This window comes from Molothrus ater, chromosome 3 (genome assembly GCF_012460135.2).
Source record: "Molothrus ater isolate BHLD 08-10-18 breed brown headed cowbird chromosome 3, BPBGC_Mater_1.1, whole genome shotgun sequence".
Taxonomy (NCBI): domain Eukaryota; kingdom Metazoa; phylum Chordata; class Aves; order Passeriformes; family Icteridae; genus Molothrus; species Molothrus ater.
The window spans coordinates 87,400,029-87,426,215 of NC_050480.2; the positions used below are offsets into that span (position 1 = coordinate 87,400,029).

The window sequence follows — 26,187 nt, forward strand, 5'->3', positions numbered from 1 at the left end:
TTCAAGCTTTCAACTTCATATTTCCCTATGATACCTTCAGGTATTTTTTGTAGTCTGTACTGTGCAAACACATCCAACAGTCAGTCAGTCAGTCAGTCAGCCTGAGGACATTGGTGTAACTGTGCCCAGTGAGAGTAAAAAATGTGTATTTTCTGGGGTTGAGTTGAAATATGCTGCTCTCTGAAACGTCAGCTTTTAGGGTTGAGTGGAGAACTTTCAATGAGGGTAAGAGTACTGCCACAGTAAATGCAGCTGGACATGGCTATGTCACACAGCCTGGGGACACAAGACACAAAAACTAGGTTTTCACAGCTTGCTTAGTCTGCATTTTTTAGTTAACCATCTTGGATTACTGAGTCATAGAACTCAGCTGCAGTTGACTTGAACTTTGAGAATAATTACAAAAAATATTACATTTTCAATTTCCTATTCAGAGCTGTACTGGGAGTCAGTTCAGTAAACAAAAGAGAGTGTAGAAGATCAGTGCTAATAAAAATCCTGCCTAGAATCTCATTAAGAAATCTCATCTGTTCCTGTGTACTGAATGAAGTAGGGATCTCTTGAAAGAAGTCCGATGCAGTTGTCTAATTTAAAAAGTGTATCATCATATGTACACAACAGGATGCCACATTAAAGGCAAGCTTAATTCTGGCATTTCATGATGTTAAAGGTATTGACTTTGCAATAACAAATTTCTTTCAGTGCAGGGCCATTTTTGCTTGGGTGGTGTGTGTGAATAACCTCATAGTTTCACAGAATTGGGAAGGTGAAAATGCAGGCCTCCTATGAATGCACCAGCCCTCCCATGCACAGTTTGCTTTTTGAGCAGCAAAGGCATTCGTGAAGGGTGTCTCAAAGGAAAGGCTTGGCTGTGGTGTGTGGGGGCCTCTGGCCATGGTTCTATACATGGTTGAATACACTACTCATTCTGTCATTTATGTCATTTAACTCAGCAAGTTAGGATGCTTTTGATTCATAACATGTCCTCTGTCCTTTGAACTGCACTCAGAGACAGGCTGCCCTTCCCAGGGAGTCTGTGCCAAAAGGATGCTAAGATATCTGTGTTCTCATTGCCTTTGACACATTATATGCTGATAAATGAAACTTGCTTATTCCCAGCTCCAGGAGAAGCCGAAATGAACTGAGCACAAAACTGTCTGGTATTTGCTTTTCATAATTTCTTTGTGATAAGTGTGTATCTTGTTCTGATCCATTGGCTCCGTGTGCTGATCCTCGCCTCGGAGCCTTCACAAGAGCATAAGGCTGAGCCTTCACAGGGAGCCTTCAGAGAGCAGCTGCAGCCTTACTGTGTGGGGATGGCACATCTGTCAGTCCCTGCTTGGTTCATAAACCTCCACAGACTGGGGAAGCAAGGCCCCCCCAGCACTTCCAACCCATATTTGTTGTGTCCTTGGAATTTGAGGAGTTTCTCATATTGTGCAACCCTCACCTTTCCAAGTGGGAAATTCTTCATCAAATTCAAAGTTACCAAAGAGCTTCCCAGGGGACCAGTTGTAGTCCTGTCAGCCTAGGAAACAGCACGTTTCCCACTTGGTCATGTTCTCAACAGTGACTGAACTCCTCCATAAAGAAGCTGTATTTTATGTCTTGTTCTCAGTAATGACAACTATTTTTGTCAACATTTTCTAATGACAGGCACTCTTAGTGTACCAGTGAAAATTTTCAGCTGTATGGAAGTCTTACAAAGTCTAATGAAGAACTTCAGGGGAGAACCACTGGACACTTTCCTGAAGACACTGATGCCACATTTGTATATGGTACCACTCAGAAAACACTAAATTACTCATTTCTGTCAAGAAATAGAACATGATTTTGCCCTCTGTAAAATAAAGACAATAGCTGCTATTCAGTTGCATGTTGTACTTGTGAAGGAAGCAAGTTCCTGTATTTCAGATTTCTGCATTTGTTAAGCTGTCTCACTTGCACACTGACTTCTTCAAGACCTACAGAGCCGCTCAGTAGCAGAATCCAAAACAGAATTAAACCTGAGAGGAATCAGAAGATAGAAACTGTCCTAGCTGATGGGGAAATATTTGATTGGCTGCACTAAGGATGTAGTTTATTTTAAATATTCTCATCCTTTTGAAATACTAAGAGATCTAAAAGTAGATACTGCAACTTTGAAATGGAACATTGCTATTTGTGGGAATGGTACCAAAAGTAAATGTAATTGCCAAAAATAAACAGAAATATTTAGTTGCTTTTCAGCAAGCACTGACCAAATAAAGGAGCTCTCCTGGATCAAACTGTAAGTTAATTAGTGACCCATCACTAGGGTCTTTGCTTCTGAAAGTTTAACACCACTATTTTATAACAGACCCATAAGATGCTGCATTTTAGAAAATACTGACCACGTTCCCTGCTCCCTCTGTCAACCTGAACAATTTCAGCTGAACTAAAAAAATGTTTAGCTGTTCTCAGGCTCCCCTAAAATCTCTGCTCTCTGCTGAGATCTTAGGCTGCTTGGAATTTAAAACAATTAATATTTGTGCATGTGTTTTTGTATTGTTGTTTGGCCATACTGTGGTTATATATAATCAATATGGGGTGTTTTCCCTGGTAAGTTACATCAATACGTGGCAGCAGTGCTGTGAAAGTCAGGTTTCCAATTCCTTGGTAGTCTGGAATTTCTGACCCAATATGATGCTATTTGAAATCATCTAAAAGGATCAAATATTCTGTAAGAAAATAAATTAACAAATCCTTTTTATCAATTCATATTGGTTTTCTGTTGATACATCACCAAATTAAGCCAGAAAGATAAGGAATTCTTTTTTTTCAGAGAAAATTAATCCATTTCTTATCTTTGGAAAAATTTGTCTGGTCTCTATCCTTGAGTGATGTTATGTTATTTCTTTGAGCTAATAAAAAGACCAATGACTCAGCATCTGTAACTTATAATTCAATCTCAGGTGAAAAGTTTGAAAGCATGCCAATATTTCATCCTAGTTCTAATGTATTATCTTCAGGAGAGACCAAGGGGAGCCTTCTGGAATGCAAAGATGAATACATTGAGCCATAATTATTTTTAAGTCCTCTGCTTGTTTTCCAGGTGGCACCTGTTATTCCTAAATGACTTTAATTCCTCATTTGGATTGACAGATCAAATTTGCCATCAACTCTGCCACTTCCCTACCAAAACTGGTAGGAAACGTACTAAAACAGAAAAAAGGATAAGTATTGCAAGAAGTATTTTCTCTTCTCTCTGGTGAGTTGGTGTTTTTTGATCTTCTGCACTATCAATTATTTCCAAAGCCTTCAAGTGGAAAATGCAGATGTAAACAGAATTATGGGACTCCATAGAGCACAGCTTGCACAGTTTCAGGCGAAAAAGTAGTTTCAGGAATTAAACTCAGGTGACTTTTTTTAAAATTACACTTCAAAGTTGTGGGGAGAAGGGGGGTGCACAGAGATAGGAGGCAGCCTCAGAGTATTTATGGGGAGGTCACTGTGCAGCAGCAACGTTTTCCATGAGTTCAGCAGCACAGGGCCAGGCTGATTCAGGAGCCCTCTTGGAGCAAGAGCACCTTGTCTGGGTCTCTCTTGGCTGTGTCACTGAGCAGCGTCACATGTGCCATGGTCTGATACTAATTCTTTTTGCAGAGGGAAGAAAGAGAGTTTCTCAAGTTGCTTAGTCACTACTAAATTGAAACATAATTAAAATAATACCACAAAAAGCTCTATACTGTTTCCTGAGGGTTGCCATGAGGCTCCTGTGCAATACAGTCAGGTGACTGCTTCGTTTAGCTTTTCACAAACCTGGTGACTTGTCTGAAGTGAACCCTTTCAGAACCTCCTCTCCTGGCACTTCAGTTTGCATTCCAGTTCTAACAACAGCTGCTCTTTGAGGGCTGTATGACTTGGGTGGCCCAGCTACAGAAGCAGCTATGCCCTCCACATTCTTGGAGAGAAGGCTCAAAAGGATTGCTGTGCTAGGGCTGAGAAGTTGGTTCAGGAATGGGAATTGTATTTTTAAGCTAACATTTGCCAGAATTGATACTAAAAGAGTGTTGCCTCCCTCCTGTTCATTCCTACCCTCTCCCTTGAGTTTGCACAAGCTTGGTCTGAACAACAAAGGAATTAATCCAGTTGAAGTCTCAGCCAATGGGAACAAAACCACAGCTGTAATCTGTCTCGAGGTTGTGATGTGGTGTTCCATCCAGCCACGTGGACATGTGTGCCCACAGGAGGCAGACCTCGAGGGAAGGGAGAGAACTGTCTCTCAGGGGACCAGGGAGGAGGATGCAGGGTGGTCTCTGGGAGCTTGTGCTTCCTCACAGGGTGAGGTTATGTGTGATGGCTGAGCCTGGGGGTGGCTGTTAACCTGGGGACAGTGACACTGACCTCCAGCAGAGCTCTGTGAGCATTTGTGAAAATTTTCTGATCCTTACTGCCCTGTGCTGGGCTGGTGCACACATGAGCACCAAGTCCCATGCCACAGCATGCCACGAGCAGGATGGAAGTGCTGGAGCAGCATGAGCAGGAGCCCTCAGACAGGATTTCCCAGGCAGCCACAAAAATTGCAGAGATGGGCATGTGGCAACCTGGGATGACTATGCAAAATGGTGTGTAGGACATGCTGGGAGGTGCCCAAGCCCAGCTGTCCTAGAATTTCACCCACAAGGTAAGTCATGAGCATTTATTGTACAACTGTGTGTTCAGGATGGCTTTTCACAATGAAGTCGCATAAAATTGACTTCTTTGTGTGTTGAGAAACCAAGTCAGATTGTGGAGCACCTCTGCATCTACTCACTAGCCCATAGTAGGGATTTTGCAGTCTAGCTCCGGGGTTGGAGAAAGAGGCATGTGGAAACTTGGGCTGTCCTAAAAATAGGGCATTGCAAGAAAAAGTTTCAAGGTCCTTTACTAGTAAATTGTTGTTTTTTCTGTTTTGCAATACAGGACAACTAAATATTCTGATCTTGTTGAAACCAATATATCTCTTTCATCGTCTTTCTTTCATCACCTTCTTTCTTTATCACCAACTAGAAAAATATACATGAATTCCTGGAAAAGCTTACAAAAACCAAAAAGGTAAGTGAACTAATTTCACCTTTGTGGAAGAGGGCAACTTGTTGGCACTTGCTGTCAACATTCATTGATTTTATCTGGTGGGAAGATGGTGGTGACACCAGCATTGAGGTGCCTTGCTCTAACAACTCACACATGTACAGGGGCTGTTGAGCAGATGGAGAGAGCTCAAAAAAGTGGTAGAAAATGTAGCATCTTCCTCTGTGAAAATATACACTAATATTTTTTTGTTTTCTCACTCTTCCCAGTGGGAAGATTTTTTGATTTTTCAGTCGAGATTAAGGAAGACTCAGCAATCACAGTGCCCATCCATCTGTCCCACTCTAAAAGCTTTGAAACCAACCACCAGTCTTTAACATCATGAAGTGACACAGAGCTCAAAAGAATTACAGTAGGATTCATTTCACCTAAGTTTAGCCTTCTGTAGTACCAATGTCCTCATCTGAGATAATCCCTTTGGTTGCCCTTACAGTTAGTGGAGACCAGCTGGCATGTTTAACCATGATTCAAATGGCCTGATTTAGATGTCTATTTTGGGATACGATGAATCATGGACTAAGAGTGCCTTTCTCTCTTTTCTGCTTCGTTAGGATGACCATCTGAGATGAAGAATAGTGGGATTTCCTACATGACTTCTGAAGATTGTCTCTGTATAAGAAAGGAAATTTAATGAGGCAAAGCTGAAGTGTGTGCTCACCAGCAGTGGTTGTGCCACTCACTGTGAGTATCAGGCTGCGAGACAGAACATGTCCCTTGTCCGGGCTTCAACTAGATGGTATTTAGAGGTCATGAGAAGAAACATGCTGAAGAAGTACAGCTGAGGTGAGGAGAAAGTCATAAAGAGCTTTAGGAGAGGTTATTGTGTTGGGCGAGTAAGAAAATAAAACATGAGTTCAAAATAAACCAGGCTTCACCAGGTTTACTGTTTGTGGAATTAAATGATTATTCCCAGGAACTCACCACAGTTCTGTGTGCTGTGACTGCTCAAATAAAACAACTTCTAAAATAATCCTGTCAGTATTTAGAGGTCAAGCCTTACCTCTGATCAGCTTATGATGCAATTTAGTAATTTTCCATTTCCAAACTGATAATTTTCAAACACATGCTTTTGATGCTTTTTCCAAGAAGCACTCTCTCTTCTCTGAAAAAGTCATTGTAAACACCCCATGGCCACCTAATTATTTTCTCTGAAAGTCCTCAGGCTCGTTAAACTCTTGATGATGATTGAGTGGTTGCTATCCTGAAACTGCTGCCTCAGAGTGATTGTTTCTGTTTTCTTTTACTTTCTACCTCATGGCTCCCAGTCCAAGTGCTTCTGTTCAGACCTTTTCTTTGTTGAGCACAATGAAAGTCTTAGTCAACACATCTTCCTGTGTCTATAAAATTTATGGTAATGCAAGTAAATAAATGTGAATATATTACTGTACTAGTTGTGTCCCGAATGTGTGAATGTTAGTGGTGTTCCTTCTAAACTGAAGGGTCTGGAAGCTGTTATGACAATGTCTCTAAAACACAGTGAGACCTGCAAAGTTGCCTGGTTAAGCTGGGCACTCAGTTGTTTGTGGAAGGAGATTGAGAAGCAGGATCAAGCTGCACCTGCAGAAGGGGCAGCCATGGACAACAACAAAAGGAGGAAACAAAACTGAAGAATGTGCTACATCATTTGCTGATCCCTGTGATACCATTGAATAAAAGAGTCCCCTTAATAACCTTGGTAGCAATTTGTGCTTTGTCACAGTGACTCTCAACCTTTAGTAAGGTAGGGTGTTATTCAAGACTGACCTCAGTGAAAATGCAGTTGCTCCCACAAGCATATTCTTGTCTTAGGATCACTTGTTAATGCATATTTATTTAGTAATTTACTTTCTGGGAACAATTCAATTCATGTTCACTTTTTCATTATCAGCAAAAACTCATTACCCTGTTTTTCAGGAGGCACCAATGAGACAGCAAGTGAGCTAGTTGCTAGCTCAAAGCCATGGAGTGGGTCAGTGAGTCATCAGCAGAGCAGTTTGCATGTCAGGCAGGTTTTGTTTTGTGTTTCATTCCAGCAAAAACAAAAGAATGCAGGCTGGGAGAAAAAGTTCAAAAGAAATGAACTGGAACAATCACTCCCAAGCTGATCTTGACCAGAATTTGGTCCAGAGTCCAATGCTGCATGATGATCAGTGAATGCCCGATCCTCACCTCAACGTCAAAAGCTTTTTTCTCCATAAAGCTTCTGCAAGGTTGCTGTCTGTTGTCCATGATACCTCTGTTGGGGTACCCTCATCTTCCTCATGGGACAGTGGAAGGAAGCACGGCCCATGTCACATCCTTGTTGCCATCCTCTTGCAGAGGGAGCAGAGGTCTTCTGGTCATGATATAAATGAACGACTCATCCCTCAGCATTTTCTAGTCTGACTGCTTCCATACATGTCCTTGGTTATTAATACTAACCATTCCTTTGAACTCATTTTACTGTTTTTTTCTGATGTTTTTAAACACATTAATTCCCATGTCACCCACAACTCCCCATAAGTACAATTTTTGTCCCTGTATGCTGAAGGAGGGCCACAAGGCTGCCTTCCAGGGATTTTCTGGCAAAACACAAGTAAGCCAGTGTGACCGTGGTCACAAGGGTTTTCAGGATGAAGAAGAGACGAGAATGTTGACTCTATGATCAGAAGGCTTGATTTATTATTTTATGATATATGTTACATTAAGACTATACTAAAAAGAAATAGAAAGGAAAAGGTTTCTTCAGAAGCTAGCTAAGCTAAGAATAGAAAAGAATAAATAACAAAGATCTGTGTCTCAGACTGAGAGCAAGAGCCAGCTCTGCCATGAGTAGTCAGTAAATCTAAACATCTAGAGGAGACCAATCACGGGTCTACCTGTTGCATTCCACAGCAGCAGATAACTATTGTTTACTTTTGGTTGCTGAAACTGTAGCTTCTCACAAGGAAAAATCCTAAGAAAGGATTTTTCATGAAAGATGTCTGCGACAAGCTAGAGTTAGGAAAATTTGAATTGAGTCTCTAGAGCTACCTTTGTGCACATGTATTTGTTCTGTACCAACCTCTTAAGGCTTGAGAATGTGAACTGTTGATGGACATATTTCAGGTGAGTGAAACAAAGCATGAGAGCTTCTAAAATTAAAAGACACAACAGCCTCAAAATGAAACTTCTAGCCAACAAAATTTTCAAGGGCAGAGAAAAACAGATAATATCAAGATGGAGGCTCTTAAATTAACATGCCTACATGCAGCTAAAGATATAAACATGCTTGCTGTCTATATTTTGACTGTGGAGATTAATGGATTAGTGGAAACCAGTGGTTTGATTCATTTGCCTAAATCTTGGTGCCTTTGGATCAATTTAAGAAATCTGAGATGTGCCTGGCACTTAAAACATAAGGGAAACCCATGTCTTTTGGGATGGCTGGGTGCCAGACAGGACACCCACCCAGCACACAGGCAGTGCTGGACGTTTATGTGTGAATCTTGTCTCAAGCCAATACAGTCAGTAAAGCCTAAGGAGCAACTTGGGTTATCCTACAGCAGGACTTGTGGGTGACCAAATAAATCACTTTATGTGCCTGCATTGGCTGACAGTGTACCTTTGACTGTACTGCCTGTAATGGAAGGTTTAATAGCTTGTGCATATATAGATGTCTAAATTTATGCTTCCTGACCTTGGGTTGTCCTCAGTGTTTCAAAGGATCAGTGGCAGATATGAAAGCATTTAGCTTACACAGCAGCTAATACCTGCAACTCCTCAGCTTCATGGCTTGCATGACTGATCTGGCCTTTTTAAGTGGTCTGCCCTTCCAAAGAGATATGATCCTATGGGAATTCTTTGAACACTTACTTCTCATATGAACAGATCCCACTTCTGGATAGTGACCCAAACTGGCATATCCTCCTGTTCTGCTTCTGCTGCATGAACCAGTCTCTTTGCTGTGATTCCCTGCAACAATTTCCATCCAGGAGACAGGTGAATCTTTTGTTTCAAAGGATTTTGTGAGAAGAATTCAAGTTGCTGCTAACATCTTGGGGTGTTGTTATTCACATAACACCTTAGAGAGCTCTGCATTGAGTTTTAAGAGATGATTTATGATCTTCGCTTTCATTTTTTCAGCTTTGTTAAGATTCCTTTGCAGTCTCAGTGCTGTGCAGTTCACCTGGCCTGCCACATCTGTTCCTCCTTCACTAGAGCTGATCTGTTACTTCTGACAATGTGGCCAAGGTGTCCTTTTGCCAGAACTTGTTTGACACCAGCAATGAAGCAAAGGGACCCTGAAATATCACTGAGAGCCATTTTGGTGTCTTCAGTGCATTTGCTGTTGTTCCACTGAGTGTGATCTAATGGAAAGCAAAATATTCTTATTATAGCAAACCATAATTCACTGGCTGAACTCTCAAGTGCATGCAGTGACCAGCATAACAGCTTTAGAGCAGCAGCAGAGCCAGGAATCTGTTGGCTGCACCATTCTCCCAGCAACATAGGAAATAACTGTTTTTCCCATCTGCTAATGTGCTAAATGTCAGTAATTTAAAAAATGTGTTCATACTGCACTGGGATGAAAGCAAAATATGTTCTTGCAAGAACTTGTCCAGCATTTAGCAGACTGGCTTAGGAAGCTGAAAAGAAATGTATTTCCTACCCTACAAGGGTGGTAAATATTAAGTTATGTATTCAAACTGGAACAGCTCTGACAGAGGAGACTGAAAAACTTAGAGATAGGTTGATGGTAGGATCATGTATCTGTAACATGCAAACGAAGTCTCAACCATGAAAGATGTATGTCCTCCCCAGTCAAGACTATGTCCTTTTCCCTGTGAAAGCAGGGATGGTACTCTCTTGCAGTGACCACAAATTCATTCTGAATCCAATAAACATTTCCCTGATGCTAATGTTGTCAAACCTTATGCACCATTGTGTACTTTGATTTTAGCAAATGGAATTTTTTCGCCTCATTCTTGTTGAATTGCACTTTGCTTTTTAGGATCATGGCACCAGCCTGCTGGGATCATCCAGACGTATGAATCTCTTCTCCCAGGATGTTTACGGACAATAGATGGACATGAGAGAAGGGACAGTGGGCAGACCACTGCTGAAATACACATTTTTACAATAACTCTCGACTTGAATGTTCTTCCTCTCTTTCTCCCACGTCCCCGGAGCCGCCAGCAGTGCTGGCTGATATAAGCACTTGCTGGCTTTCCCTCCGCCTGTGTGCCGGTACTGCCGCCAGCTCCCCAGTGGGACACCCTTGTCCCCTTGTCCCCGCGGCCGCAGCTCGGCCCGGGCTGGCAGGGGCGCGTCAGCTCCGGCTCTGCCGCGGGGCAGGGACCGTCCCTGGCTGTCCCGCAGGGAGCCCGGCGCCATCCCCGGCCTCTGGTGCCCTCCAGTGTCTCCCTCCCGGAACAATTCGGGAGAGCAAAACCCTTTGAAGATCCCGCGTAGAGTGATGATCCTTCGGGATGTGTGAACATCAGGTGCCGAATTGAGGACTGATACTAAATTAACTGGGCAACCTTTGTGCCCTTGACTAAAGGCAAGAAATAGAAGCGCCCAGCTGACATTAAGCCAGTCTGAGAAAGACAAGCTTTGCTACGTTGAGTAAAGCAACATGGCGTTCCTGGTTATCCGAGTAACAATTTGGAGAGCAGCTTTATCAAAGATATTCCAGCATAACCATTTGCACTGTAGTTAAAAGGTGGCATTACCCAACACAGAATGAGAAATTGTGATTTGTTCTGTGGCCACTTTCAATGAAAAGAACGTAAGTTGCAGGCTGACAGACCTTTAATCTGAATTTATTATCTTCCTTTAGAGAAGTAACTTCAATAAATTTACCATTTGGCCCATGATAATCCCATACACAACAATCACAAAACAAAAGCAGTCAGTTTGATTTGGCTGTTTCTAATTAAATTCAGCGGAATTCTGATCCTACTCAGCTATTCTCACATCACTACAGAATCAGAGGGCCACAGAATGGCTCAGGTTGAAAGGGACCACAGAGGGTCATCTGGTCCAGCCTCCTGCCTAAGCAGGGTCATCCTAGCATACCTGGCACAGGATTGTGTCCAGGTGATTCTTGAGTGAGGGATACTCTACAGCTTCTCTGGGCAACCTGTTCCAGTGGCTAGTGACCTGCACAGTTAAGTTCTTTCTCATATTCAGGTGGAATTTCTTGTGCTACTTGGGAATTTTACTTATAAAATACGTGGTGTTCTTCAAATTAAAAAAGAATATGGTGCCATAGGATTGAGTAACATTTATCTTATAAGCATTCCATGAAAACAAGCAGCATACCAATTTATGGGCCTCTTTGTACTGGGTTTAAGTTGCTATAATGGACACCATAAATCTATGCAAGACCTAGTGCAAAATAATGGATAATTTGCAGAAAACCAGCTTTTGCTAAGTAAATACTTCACTCATATTATTTAACTGTTTTTGAAGGGAAAAGATGACACAATAAGCTCTAAAATATAACTGCAATACAGAAAAATAAGTTTTCTCAAGCCCTTAAGTAAAAGGCAAATAGAAGAAATAAAGGATCAAGATAGTTTCTACTTTAATTCATGTTTACTTTAGCAATGCTGGCAAATAATGCATTTGTAAGACTTGCTTAAAATATTTTTGCTTTTATATCATAGTCTAATTGTAGTCTAATTCTAGCAGTTTTTATGATACAGACTCATGGCTTGACTCTTTAAAACCATCCTTGAATTTTGAAGCAAAATTATCCCTTCTGTTTCCTCAAAATCCTCATCACTGTCCAAGGCAGCCAGGACTAGTGGACCTACACACAGGTCAGCCACTCACTCTGGACTGCAGTGTGGAGAGCAGAGGGGCAAATAAGTCCCCTTCTCCAGGCTTGGCTTAGTGGCCATAGCTGGACACCCAGTGCCATTTGAAACGCTCTGCAGCACCTGGAGCATCTGCACAAGGGATATTGAGACAACTGGGTCTGACTTGATGTGCAGGTAAGCACACCCACAGGCATGCAGTGGCTTTTCAGGTGACCCAAGGAGTCCAGCTGCTGCTCCAGATGTGCATGGGTCCTGGTTCAGAGCCAGCAGGCTCAGCTAGCTGCCTTGGCTCTCCCAGCTATGAGCAACCTGGTTAGAAGAGGAAAACTGCTGTACAGAAAAATTTGTTGGTTGAAAATCATGAGAGAGAAGGTCTGGCAGCCTGGGATTGTGAGGCTGAGGACTAGGCCTGGGAACTGCAAGCATCCTTGAAAAGTGGAGCCAACGACCTAGAAAACAGAGACATCCCAAGGCACCAGGAATAACTGCAAACCCAAGAGACTGTAATAACAATTTACTGTCTAAGAAAATGGAAAGCAACATAGAGATATAAAATTGATGCAAAAAAAAAATCAGAAAACAGAATCATCTATTGCCCGTTATAGGTGAAAAATAGAAGTTAAGATCATTTATTAGTCTCTCAAAGCAGAATCTCCTACACACACTCAATGTTTCTCTGTTATAAAACAGACTAAAGTTGTGTCCCTCTGAGAACTTCTCAGCTGAATCCCACAAGAACTGTCCATTCTCTTGGACTCAGTGGGAATGCTGGCTGACTCCACGCTCTGTGTCAGGGATCTGTTTTGAAGGGAAACTCTATCTGTTGTCTTACTACTTGGATCTTTCTTCCCCTCTTTTGGGGATGGTTGGGTGTCCCCTCCAGGATCAGTTTGTTCCTCCCTTTTGGGCTGGTTTGGCTTCTTCTTAAGTCTGGCTAATTTGCTGAATGTAAATATTCAGCAATAAATAATAATAAATATTATATATATTAAGCATATTTGCTATTATTGTTGATCAGTTTGTTTCAGTGGCAAGCTCCAGTGATTGCAGTAGTGCACACTTACTTGGCTGTTGCTGTCATTTGGTGTACTACCATACTGCCTGATGCTAGTGTTGACTGACACTATACTATTGACTGATATTATTGATTGCTGATAATAATTGTAATAGCTTGACATTCATATTCATTCATATTCATTCATACTCATTCATATTCACTTTATTAATCTTCATATTGGCTGTAATAACTATTGGTATACTTGCTAGCAGTTATCTTTGTGGTAATCTGTAATGAAGTAGAAAATTTTAGAGGATAAAGCTTCTGTGTCCTTGAGTATTATGGAATCTTAGGAACCCACAGTCATGACCTCTGCACAGCCACAGGCCAGGTAACCCTTCAGGTTGTGACCTATAGAATCACACTTTGAACCAAGTCCTTGGTGTTGCAACACAGGGAACAATTTTTGACATCTCAAACTCTCTCATCTGTGGCACAACTTAATTGCTCTTCAGAATTTGGACTAATTTTTTTTTTCTTGAAATGTAGATGTTTTTATTTTTGGTACTGTTAGCCATACAATCCAAATGAAAACATATTCAGTTGCTAGTCAGACATCTGATTTATCATCACTTCTTGTTAGGCATTTTGATTACAACAAAAGACTGTGAAGTTAATTGTAAAAAAGCAAGTTGCTGTCTTTGTTATAAAATGGAAAAAATAAAAGTGGCTCCAGTGTCACATTGTGCAGCTTATTGTGAAGGTGGTTTGATAGCCTGGGTGTAACAAACATTCCAGTTGGCTGATATGAAAGCAAGGATCAGCCCAGGGCTCAGAAAACAAAGCATATTTCAACTGCAACCAGGCGTTTGTCAGAAAGGCAGTCTCGCAGTTTCCAACTGATTTTACAATAATTTGTTTGTGCCATGTGTCAACAGTTTTATTTAAAGCACACAATGAAAAATACCAACATGCTGTTTTCCTCTTAATGACAACTTGCTGCACCACAAATTTTAGTTTTTAAGTAGTAACATTCTCACATTACACTTACAGATTTTTTTTCTGTTGTATTATGTTCCCTTGTGTTATCACAGTCCATCTTTAAAGTGTACACTTAGAAAACCCTTCTGTATAAGCAATCTAACAGTTATAAGCCAGGAAAATGCTTTATACAAATAAGTTATATTTTTAACTTCTCTTGTCAATGAAGGAACTGATAAGACTGCAGTTAGAGTAACAACATCTTCCTTTCACAGTGTATCTAAATGTGTGTGTTCCCATTCTTACCAATAGAAATTGCCTATTCCTCATAAGTTTATTAATTGCCTATATTGTTATTGAAAATTTTCATTGAGACGAGTATGTCTTTTGCATGGCAAAACTTATCTGGTATTAACCAAATCTCTCACACCAGCTGTATAGAATTGCATGTATTTTCCTTTATTCTTTAGGGAACTTCTGGGAACAGAGCTCTGTGCAGGGTCACACTTGCAAATGAGCACCAGCAATTCATTTCTTGACAAGGTTGTGTGTTTGATCCCCATACAGGCCATTCACTTAAAAGTTGGACTCTGTGATCCTTATGGGTCCATTCCAACTCAGAATATTTTGTGATTCTGTGATCTTTCACCCTTTTTATCCAGCAGGCATTTCAGAATGTTTCCTTTTCTTTATTGTGGCCACCAGCAATGAGATTTTTATAGATTCACAGTTGAGCTTTTATGTACTGTTCACATCTGTGCATCTTCTTTGGTGCTCTGATAGTCACTCAGTTATGGATAAGAAAAGAGAAACTAAAAGAGACAAAAGATCTTCCTTTTTCAAGGAGAAGCCAAATTATAAATCTGTGCATTACAATGTGCTTATACTCATTACAATGAGTACTTATAGAAAGCAAATCTTTGACAAAAGAGAGGATTCATTGTAAAAAGTCAAGAACCTGTAATAGGACTACTGTTTCTAATTGCATTCTCTGAGCAGGTGAATTCAGACTTTGAAAAAGATCTCCCATCTTGGCTAAACAGTCAAAATGGACTGAAAATTCAGTTCTACTGAGAATTGAAGTTACAGACAATTGAAAATTGATCTTTGCTTTTCATCCGAAAGATGATGAAAATCTCAGTAATGGAACATAAGCAAAGCTGCTTATGGAAAGGGATGTGTTGAAGTAGGTGCTTCTTTCCAGCACATTTTTCTTAAACATCCTTGAGGACTTGGAACAAAATCTTACTTTGCTTATGGCTCTAAGTGGCTCCATTTTGGTTTTTCCATGGACTAGAGCACCTTCCATCCTGTGTGTTGTACAAAAAAAACCTTTGGAGTATACATAGGATTTCATTGAACAGCCATTCCCAGGAAATATTATCCTTACAGGGTAATTGAGCTCAAAAAATGCCATGTGCTGGTATGGTAAGTGAATAGTGATGTTGAGGATCAGTCTAGCACCCTCATGTTGGCTTTAATTAGACATTGATGTTTGCCTGCTCATGGATTTAGTTCTTATATTTTATTTTTCCAAATATAAATCCTTGAGAGTAACTTCTGTAGCAGAAGTCCCTCTGAATGCAAGAAGGTATGCATGCTCATACAATTATTTGTGTGACTGCTGGGTTTGCAACTAGAATTACCAAGCCCAGCTGCTAAGGAAAAACTGCTCCTAAACTCAGTATGATTTGGTAAGAGTTAAAACTGTGAGATAAACTAATCTAGGTTTCAGGATAATATAAGCGTTCTTACTCAGTCATTTCATTCATTGCATCCTTTTTTCCTGCAAGAACTGCCAGTTAAAAATCTCAACACAAAGCACTTTTTCATACCTCACTGAACTTGGTTGATGCTAATTTTGCCTACTTCCCTTTTTGAAGGATTCAAGTTTACTGGACTCTTGACTGATCCACAAATGATCTTGCAGGTTAACTTCAAGAAGAGATTAAATGATTATGATCTAGTCTTGATTAAGAACTAAACACAACATCTTCATTTCAACACAACTTTCCAACAGTAAGTTCCTCCCTCACAATCTCTAACACACTCTCCCATACAACTAACAGTCAGGCATAAACAAGAAAACAAACCCTTGCAAACTGCTTCTCTCACAGACTGAAGAAAGGTTCTTTCTCAGATCTGAATTTGAAGCACAGCTATTTGAAGTACAAAATGCATGGGCATTTTATACAGAATTTTGAGGATAACAGCGTACATTAATTTGTTTGGGTTTTCTTTTCCTACTACTAATATAGCATTAAAGAAGATCCCTAGTGCTTTAACAGTCTGCATCTCATACAGTTGGAAGTCCTGTGCTCTACTTAATATTACCGCATACAGTACTTCCTTGCGCTTTAAAACTTCTTTTTGGTGCACACAGTATTTCAAGTTCAACTGAGATGTCATTATTAAACATGTAGAGATTGAATATATGGTACCAGACAATGAAAGAACACCATCCCATAAAACAGAACATACAAGTAATTTTCACAGTTCTAACAAAAGAAGGTCACACATAAAATGTAACAAATAGCTCAGTACATAGCATGATTCAACATAATATTAAGTCCAGCTAATAGTGTCACATATTAAGGGCCAAATCCTGGCTCAATGTGCAGTTGAAACCTAAACAGATGTTTAGAGAAAATAATGTAAAGCCAAACTGTAGTGTTCTTTTGATAACAATACAATTTGTTAATCTACCTAAGATTTTTGGCCTGAAGTATGTACCTAACTTGTGCTACAGAAGGAACACATGGCCAGTGGTATTTGGCTCCTGTCCTAGGACATGTCTTCACGAATTTGTCATGGCCAAGGGCACTGGAGGCAGAGCAGCAGTCTTCCTTCTAGGTATGACATTTTCATCTACTGTTCTGCCAGAATTTGGCCAAGAGTTCAAAATCCTGTACATCTTATTCAGCAGTCCCACTGAAGTCAATGGAACCTTTTTTGTGAGTAAGATGAAAAGGATTTGGCCCCCAACGTTTTTAACCCTTTAAGTAGTAAGAGAGAAGTTTCATTGCACTTAGCCCATCATTCGTAAGTAATTTACTTCTCAAAAACAAGATGGTTGTTGATGTACACGAAGTGCTAGATCATAAACAGGAAAGCACGCAGGCAATGTCTGACTATTCATGGCATTTTGGAACTGAATTACTAAAGGGAAAAAGAGACACTTGCATATGGCAATTCCATCCAATATCTGTTTGAGCCATAACAGTTGTTTTTTCAATTTGTAAATACAGCCTCATGGATACATTATAAACACTAAATAACTACACCATGAATACAGTTATAATTGAATTTGTACAAGTGTCTTCATTGGACTGGATGGATTAAAAAATTTACAAAAGAATATTGGAATAGATGGTTATTTCTAAGAACTTCCTAAATGCATTCATATGGAACACATGGTCATGACTTGGGAAAAGAGAATTTTTTTCTATCCTTCAGGAAAAGCTTTTGGTGACTGGAATGGGCAAGAACAGAATTTTCATACTTAATGTAAGAGTACTCTGTTACACCGTTCCACATTTGTTATTATTTGAATTACACGGAGTAGAGAACAACTATATGCCAATTAAATGAATCAAAATTATATGAGAGTGCTACTCTGACCACAAATCATTGCTGGCAGTATATTCTAATAATATGCAGTTCTCAAAATTACAATTTGAAACTTCAAATTGTGAATTCAGGATGCAAAGGTGAACTCTAAGTTAGAACTGGAAAACAGGACCGAGTACCATGGAGTTTAATCCCAACCGACAGAGTGAATTACTTCATCTCTAATACCATGTCACGCTCATGCTGATCCTCAATATGCAGCTTTAACAAAGCCACAAAGAGCTTGGGTCCTGAAAATGCTTGTCTCGACAACATCTGCACTGACAGACAATTTTATAGTGTTCCCTTTTTGAAAATGAGATAAAAATTTGTCTGCCTTATAAGCGTTGCTAAGAGCATGGCTTCTCATTGGCACTGAAGCCTGGAGCTGTCAATGATAATCTGAGGAAACTGAATGTGAAGCCTCCATGAATAGGTTAAGGTGAGTGCCCTTCTAGTTATAAAAAATAATTTTAATTCCTTGTATTCCCTCTTTCCTCCCCAAAAGAAGGATATAGACATTTCGTGCTGATGTAGACATTTTGTGCTGACAACAGTCCTTTGGTATCAAATCTTCACGGGACATGATGGGCTGCATATCCCTTTGGCTATGGGAATAGGATTAGGTTTCATACTTAATTCCCTCACCTCATGCTGAAATCAGGAAGAAAAGTTCTTGGAAGTAAACTAAGTTGAGTGAAGACTCCTGGGAAAACTTCAACACAAAGAGCGTTAGTCTAGCCTTTGGAATGAAATCTCCCTAGAAAGGGCTCTAATGAAGGCTTCAGGAGATGCATTATGGTATGCCCAAGAGAGGGTTACTTTGGGTGGTGTTGTGACTACACCTGGCAGGAAAGGTGTTAAGGTATCTCTTTATTTCTACTAAGGCAGTTTTCCCATGATTTCCTGTTTCCACACAAATTCTAAAGGACAGATCCCTAAGTCTTTATTCCATCTTTGTTCCTTATTCGTAATGGGGTAATGTAAGGGAGTTTGCTCTGTGCATCCTCCCCATGTTCAGATGCCATTAGCCTGTGGTGTCTCCTGGCATGAACTCAGCTTCCAGGTTTTTCCACCTGGAATGAGAGGGGTATCTCCCTGGCATGAGGAGGAGGATGAGGTGATGTTGCCTGGTGTACACAGAGGTCAGGAGAGCCATCTGGCACCCAAATTAGCCTCTTGGGGCTGGGCCCTAGTGCTTATGGGAGCTAAAGTATTTTGTGGATTCAGATCTTGAAAGCCATGTCAAAGCATTTGATACAGAAATTAAAGGGTTTCATGGCAGAAGATGAGGAACTCTTTCTACCTTCTGAAGGAGAAAATGCTTTGAGAAGTTTTTGTGAATACCACTGCACCAAAAGGAAAGTATGCACATGCTATGTGTGGTATTTTTGATTTGCCTTTTTTCCCCCTTTTGTTTGTGAAAATAGAAAATGCTTAGAAAAGAACAAAACTGATCAATGCTATGATGACATGGCACATTTCTGATCTATATTGAGATTTATTACTGGTCATATTTGACTTTCATTTTGGATTCTGAAAGAGTTTAAAAATTAGTATTAAAAAGCCTCATAACAATCTTCTCAAGCAAGTTTATGTCAATTTTACTGGTAAGGAAACCAAGGCATAAAGAAATTAAATTATTTGCCACAGATAGTATAGTAAGTCAGTGGCAAAGTCAGGAAGAAAATGAAATTCTGTGGTTATGGGTTAACTCTCTTTTCCTGCTAAGAAAATTGATCTTATCCCTAATGTGCTGTTTCATGCCACCTGTACTAAAGTTCATGAAAACTCGCCAGTTTGCACTGTTACAAAGCACATTTGCAAAGCCAATGATTTTTTTTTCTATACAAGCACAAAAATTCTACTTAAAGGGTTAATTATATTGCTGTGCTGGTAAACATTTTTACTTATTGCTGGTTAGACCTATCTTTAGATACTGACTGGGACAGAAGAGACTGAGCTGGCCCTGGACTCCCTCGTCTTGGTGTTGGGCATGGATATAGTACAACAAGATACACCCACAGTGGCCTCAGGCAGCTCATCTTCCTCTGTCCATTCATTGAGATCTGGGTTATAGCACTGAATGCATTTCTTGTACTTTTTCTCTATTTCATTCCAGCCACCCACTAAGTAAATTTTCCCGTTGAGGGTGGAGGCGCCAGCCGTGCTAACTCCGGTTTGAAGCGGCGCCACGTAATTCCACTGGCCCGTGTATGGGCTGTAACGCTCCACAGGGAGAACATCGACCCTTTCTGCTCGCCCCCCCAGCTGAGACCCACCCATGACGTAGACCCTCTCCAGAAGGGACACTGCGCAGTGCCAGCCCCTCGGGGTGCTGAGGCTGGCCTTGTCCTGCCAGCTGTCTTTGCTGGGGTCGTACATGCACACCGAGCGTGAGTAAGCGTTATTGATGTAACCTCCCGTGACCAGGATCTGGCCATCCACCACGGCGCTGGCGTGGCAGCACCGCGGCACCTCCAGCGGGGCCTTCATCTGCCACTGGTTAGTTGCAGGCACGTAGCACTCGACAGAGGAGAGGCAGCCCTCGGAGTTGCGGCCTCCCACCGCGAAGAGGAGCCCATTGAACACGTTCAGGCTGAAGTGGGTGCGCCGCTGATTCATGTTTGCCAAGTGAATCCAGCTATTGAAACGAGGGTCATATCTGAAAGGATTCAGAAAACAAGGTAAGTCTTACTTACTGCTCTGCTAAATTACACAGGACTCCTATGCCACTGCTGCAAGAGCAAAGTTGATAGAATTTTAGTTAGTTATTTAGCCTATTAAAAGTCAGCATAATGAAACTGGTATTCCTGATTAAATTTCAAAATAAGTTTAGCTTTTGATTGGAGAAAAAATATTTTTGTATCATTCAAACCTGGTATTATTTTAAAGAAGTAAATCTGATTCTTCTGTAATTTGATTTTGGACAATAATCTCATTAGAATACTGGGAAGAGATAATTTCAAGATGCAACAGAAATTTTAGAAGTTCTTTTGCAATTTACACCCACAGCAAAGATATCTCAATTTACTCAGAGAGTTTTTAAAAACTTTAGGTTGTGATTTATACTTGCACCCTCTTCATGCTTTCTAAATGGTGAGTATGCTTTCCTTGCCACTCCCATGGAGTTTTATGTGGAAAGAGCATCTGTGCTTCCTAACACCTTTGCTATCTGAAATAACATTCTTTGTCCTTGGCATTTAAATGACCTACTTTGAAGTAATAAATGGCAAATTATGACTCCTGAAGATGCTACATGAAGTACAATAGTGGACCCACACACTTCAGTTGCATGCTAAAGGGACCAGAGAACCACATGAGAAAAAGACAATGGGAAAGTAAACACTAATTATCATTCAGCATTCAGCATTGTCATCTGCAAGTCTGCAGACATACTGATGTGACTTGACATGCTCAAGGTTAAGGGCACAATGAGGATTCCCCCACCTCCTCCCTGCAACCAAGGTCAGCACTGAGGACACAACTCCTGGTGACAACGTGAGGCATAGCTTAAGGGCAGAAGGTCAAGAGAGCAGATATTTTTCTGCAAAGTAGATTACACAATAAAATTGATTTAGAGAATGTTCCTCATTCATTAACTCCTGGTGTCCTCAGGAGAAGCAGACTGTTCCTTCTGGGAGCAGAAAAGGAAGCACTGGTAGGACTGTGGCTGTGTAATGCCATTGCATGTCCATAGTCTGCTAGTAGATAAAAGGCAGATAAAAAATTTCCCACCTCCAGCCTTTGCTTCAAGCTGCTGTGCACTGCCGGCCTTTAGGCTGAACTATTTAAAAACTACTACTGTAGTGCATGTGACATTGCATGTTAGTGTATGCACTCTTCTGACCTTGCTATCACCAGCGCAGTCTAGGATGACTATAGATAGGAACTGCAAAATTTTAGAAGCAAGGTATTATTTGGGGTACACTGTAAAAGACAGCCTTCAAGCAATGGTACCATTGTTTTTAAAGTCCTGATAATAATAATAATAATAATAATAATAATAATAATAATAATAATAATAATAATAATAAATGGAATTCAATACAAAAGCTGTTGAAAATATGGTGAATGAACAGAAAGTGAAGGGTATATCTAAAAGGTGTTTTTCCAAATTTTCTGTGAGGCATCAAAAGGTTTCAAAAATTTGAGAAGTCTTCTTAGATCATCCCATGGCCTCCTATTTATGTTCCTATCTATTTCCTTCACTTGGAATAAGTTTTCTTCAGTTTTTCCTCACTTCTCAGTGTGCATGTGTAACCATGGTGAAATTTTTTGCATAACTTCAGTTGTATATTTCTGTTCATTCAAAGTTTAATATAGAATAGCATCTATACCTCCCCTACATTGTCCCCTTTTTCTTTATCCAAGTGGTTCATGTTGCATGACACAAGCCAGCTTAGACTATCTACCTGCCTTCTGTGGAACAGATACCTACATCCCTTTTAAAGAAATAGCAGTTACCTGCAGAAATTGCTGACTGCATGCTTGGCTTGGTTCCTAGCATCATTCTGGTCTTCCCCACCAGCCACATAGAGAAATCCATCCATCACTGTGACACACTGATTAAAACTTTTAGCAGGCATTTCACTTAGCTTCTTCCATCCGTTTTCAGGATCTCTGTATAAGATGTCTCTGCTAAGAGACTTTTCTGTTAAAGCAGGGCGTCCCCCAACAGTAACTAAGACTCTGAAACCTCCACGGATCCTTGTTCTTCTGGACTGAAGTGTATTCTGGTGATAGGGAAGCAAGTGATAGTTCATGGCATCCACTAGGAGCTTGTGGCAGTCTGCATCTTGCATCATTCTTGGCACAGTTTGAACATAATTGACAAGGTCTTGGGCTGAGATGGTACCAAAACGGATGTTACTTAAGAGGTTGGCAGCAAACTTTACTCTTTTTTGGTCAAATTCCAGCCATTTTATTGCAATCTGGAATGCAACAATTTCAGAAGGCAACTGTAAGTCATCATCTGCAAGAAGTTCATTAATCTGATCAAAAGTAAGTTTTAGGAACTGATCAGTTTCTGAAAACTCAATGAAGTTGTCTCTAATAAATTTGTGTGCTGCTTCCTTGGTTGTTTTTAGTCCGTATGTTTCTGCAATATTGGCAATGTACATACAGTTCTCAACACTGATTTCTTGGACTAGAAAATCACAGCACATCTTTGTAAGGGTGTGAATCTGTAGATAAATTGCTGTGGAAATAATACTACCTATTGTGTAAAGTGAGAGAGTAAGTTTTCCAGTGTAAGCATAGGTGATAACAGTAGCTAGACCCACTGGGGACACATCATTGAGGTCCACTCTTTGAGTGGATGGATCTTTCTTTAAGATGTTGTGAAAGTATTCACTGCTTGAAGCCATCACTACCTTATGAACATTGAAAGATTTGGTTTTGGTACTGATAGTCAAGTCACAAAGGAAATTTTCTTGTCTCATTTTGCTTAGACCTTCCAAGAGGTTCGGGCAGTATGATGAGTCAGAAACCTCAGATGAGATGCAGCTGAAACCATTTCCTCCTTCCAAGAGTCCATTCAAACCATTTAGTTTACTGAGGGGGCTATCTTCCACAATGATAGTTGTTTCGTTGATATCTGCTTTGTTCTTTTTCACATTCTTCTTCTTAGGGGCCATGACTGCAATGAAATATTACAGCCAAGCACTTGCTAAAAATAAAATTAAACACCAGAGTTGTGAAATTTAATAGCTAAGTGATTATGCAACAAATCTAACTTTTGTCAACACGTATAATGCCACAAAACCAAACACACAGGATAATCTGTCTTCCTAAGTTCTAGGTTGCAGCATGGCTGCTTCTTAATAACAATCAGTACTCCAACTGTGAAGAATATACCTACAAGTAATTCAGTAATTCCTTTTTGTTTTAAATAACAAGATCATAAATTAACATTCACCTATTATCACCACATTCAGAGAGTTAAAGTCTCTAAATGCGTTTGCCAAATTTTACATTCTGGCAAACCCATTTAGAGAATTTAACTTTATATAATAAAGTTATATATTTATTTAGAATTTAACTTCATATAACAAAATTATATATTTATTTAAATTAGACAGGTTCTAAACCTGAATTCATTAGCCTGAAGCATAGGAAAAATATGGGCCCCCAACTTCATTCATCCTTACTTCATAGCTACAGACTTACAGGTGAGTTCAGAACTTGAGCAGGAAATATTAAGACTGGGAAAAATTCTTTAAGAAACAAAAGCCAGATCAGACATAAAGAGAAAGAGGATTGTAATACGATGTCATATTGATTTTAGATTTAGGTCCTGCTCGAAACTGCTTCCAGGTTTTTGTAACTTTTGGTTTTATAGACTGATAGTGTTCTATTTCCTGTGTCAGATGTGCAAATACTTTCTGCACACAGCATAGTTGGATCGCTTTTCAGTATTTGAAATCTATTGTCACACTTCTAGGATTTTGTGGAGATTTAGGGAGAAGATGTCTAACTTCTATTTGAAAAGATGTCACACAAACTCTATCAGGATGTGTTATTTTAAACAAGTTCTGCATACGGGAAGGTAAGAATCAGTCCATTGTTATGTTAAAGCACATATTTAAATTATATATATCAGCTCTCAGTGAGCTCTCAATGAAATAAGAGACACTTTTTTGTCAGATGCAATGCGAGACAGCCCCTAGTAACAAAGGAGTTACTTTGAAAAAATATACGTATGTGCAAATATACTTGAAGGAAAGCACTGATCTTCAATAACACAATTTAAACAGTATTGTGGAGATCAGCATTCAAATAGATTCAAACACAGCATTTATCTCCAGTGTTGATTTTAAAACAATTTACACATGATCCTTGCAGTCATAAAAACATGAAAAAATGATGTTAATTAATTATAAATCAAATGACTGGTTTATTGTAGATAATTAAATCAAAAAACTTCAGTAATATTTCGATCTAGAATCTCAGCACACCACTTCTTCCTTAAGCACAAAGCATGTAACAAAATGGTAATTTAATTATAGAAAGGAATGGTTGCTGCCTGTGAGCACCAGCAGTTTTTTGCTGCTGCTGCTGGGTGATGGCCATGTGCAGAGCAGGCGAGGGAGAGGCCATGTGTGCCCAGAGTGTCAGTGTCAGCCTGTGCTGACGTGAGCTGTGATCCCTGACATGCCACTGTGCCAGCGCAGGGGTCAGCTGCTGCCCGGCTCCCCCGCTCTGGCTGCATTCCAGGGCTGCATCTGTTGAGACCTATCAGAGTCACCTCCCAGAATAGCAACCTCCCAGCAGCTTGCCATTTTAAGACAGGTTCAGTTGAAGGTATAGCTGGTGTTTTAGTACACTTGGCTGTTTAACACAAATTTTGTTGCAAAAACACTATGATGTTGCAAGCGTCACATATATTTGTTGGCATGAGAAAGAAGCAAAACAAAACTTTTGGATAACTTTGTGCGTTACACACATAGTTATAACTTTGCATATTAGCAGTCAAAATTTTAAAGTTGGTGAGGGCATATTCTTTCGGCAGCCTTATCTGTTGTTCTAAGTATTGTTAGAGACTTGTAACTTATAATTTTTAATACATGTAGCACTTGAATGTTTATTGCCTCATTGAATCATGGCAGAGCTCATTTAAATACAACATTTTAAGCTCTCTGTTCAAGAATGCTCACTATCCAAAGTTTTTTTTCCTGAGAAACGCTTTTTCATCAGCAGAAATTTCACAAGGTAGCTTAGTGTACAAACACTGTAAGTGATGGGACATGCAAACCTACTGAAACAAATCAAACAATCCTATAATAAAATCAAGTTACTGAACTCTGAAAACACTGAGCTATTTGGTTTTCTATGATTGTTTCCTTTCCCCTACTTTATTTTAGCTTAAGTACCAGTCATGCCAAAGGACGCTTGGGGTCCCAAAACAATGCCTTATACCAACCAGCCTCCCCCCTGCTTTAAAATGCCACCTTCTAAAAACTATCAAAGTGAGGAGTTAAAAACTTCTTACCCTCCTCAGAAAGATACTGTTCCAGAGCTGTCCGTGAAAATACCTCTTCCTTGGAAAATGCGAACACAGAAAGAGAGGAATTGTGGGGAAAAAAAGAGTGAGAAAGATCAGAGGCCACTTAAGTCCCAGCTCACTGGTTTTCAGTGAGGCACTTGGCTGTCACAGTGAGCAAGAGAGACCGGAGCCTGTGCTCGGGTGCTCTTTACAATGACCCCTCCTCTCCATGCCTTGCTCCCTGCCTCTGCCCAGCCACAGGAGCTCAGCTTCCCTGGGCTGCCTGGCCACTGGAAATCAGGAGGACAAGCCTGGACCCTGCAAATGCACAGGTACATGGGAGGAAAGGGAGGTGAAGGTGAAGATAACTACAGCAGGTAATAACTGCCTCAGGTAAGTGTAGGGTGAACCACTGGGTTCCCCAGCTCCCACCTGGGAGCCTGGGTGAAAGCCCTATGGTTAGGGAAGGGCACAGGATTAGACTGGACATAAGGAAGACACTTTATGATGAGGCTGGTGAGGCACTGGAACAGGATGCACAGAGAAGGTGTGGATGCCCCACTCCTGGAAGTGTTCAAGGCCAGGTTGGACAGAACTTTAAAAAACTTCGTCTAGCAGAAGATGTCCCATGGCAGGGGGGCTGAAGCTACATGGTCTTTGAAGGTCCCATCAAAACCCATTCTATGATTATTATTATTATTCTATGACTTAAAGTAACCCACAGAAAACACCACGAAAATTCTGGCACTTTA

The 26,187-nt window shown here is 40.3% G+C and overlaps 1 protein-coding gene and 1 long non-coding RNA gene across 2 annotated transcripts; one reads left to right on the forward strand and one right to left on the reverse strand.

Annotated features, from left to right (window-relative positions):
- On the forward strand, positions 1-6,478 carry LOC129046652 (uncharacterized). Its single transcript, XR_008508294.1, has 2 exons — positions 1-3,229; positions 4,924-6,478. It is a non-coding gene; the product is annotated as an uncharacterized LOC129046652 (long non-coding RNA).
- A 10,666-nt stretch (positions 6,479-17,144) lies between these two features.
- KLHL31 (kelch like family member 31) lies at positions 17,145-25,612 on the reverse strand. Its single transcript, XM_036381183.2, has 3 exons — positions 25,442-25,612; positions 21,916-23,119; positions 17,145-20,113 (listed from the first exon to the last, which is right to left on the reverse strand). The coding sequence occupies exons 2-3, from the start codon at positions 23,085-23,087 to the stop codon at positions 19,381-19,383; spliced, it is 1,905 nt and encodes a 634-aa protein (XP_036237076.1). The 5' UTR covers positions 23,088-23,119; positions 25,442-25,612; the 3' UTR covers positions 17,145-19,380.
- Positions 25,613-26,187: the final 575 nt, after the last annotated feature.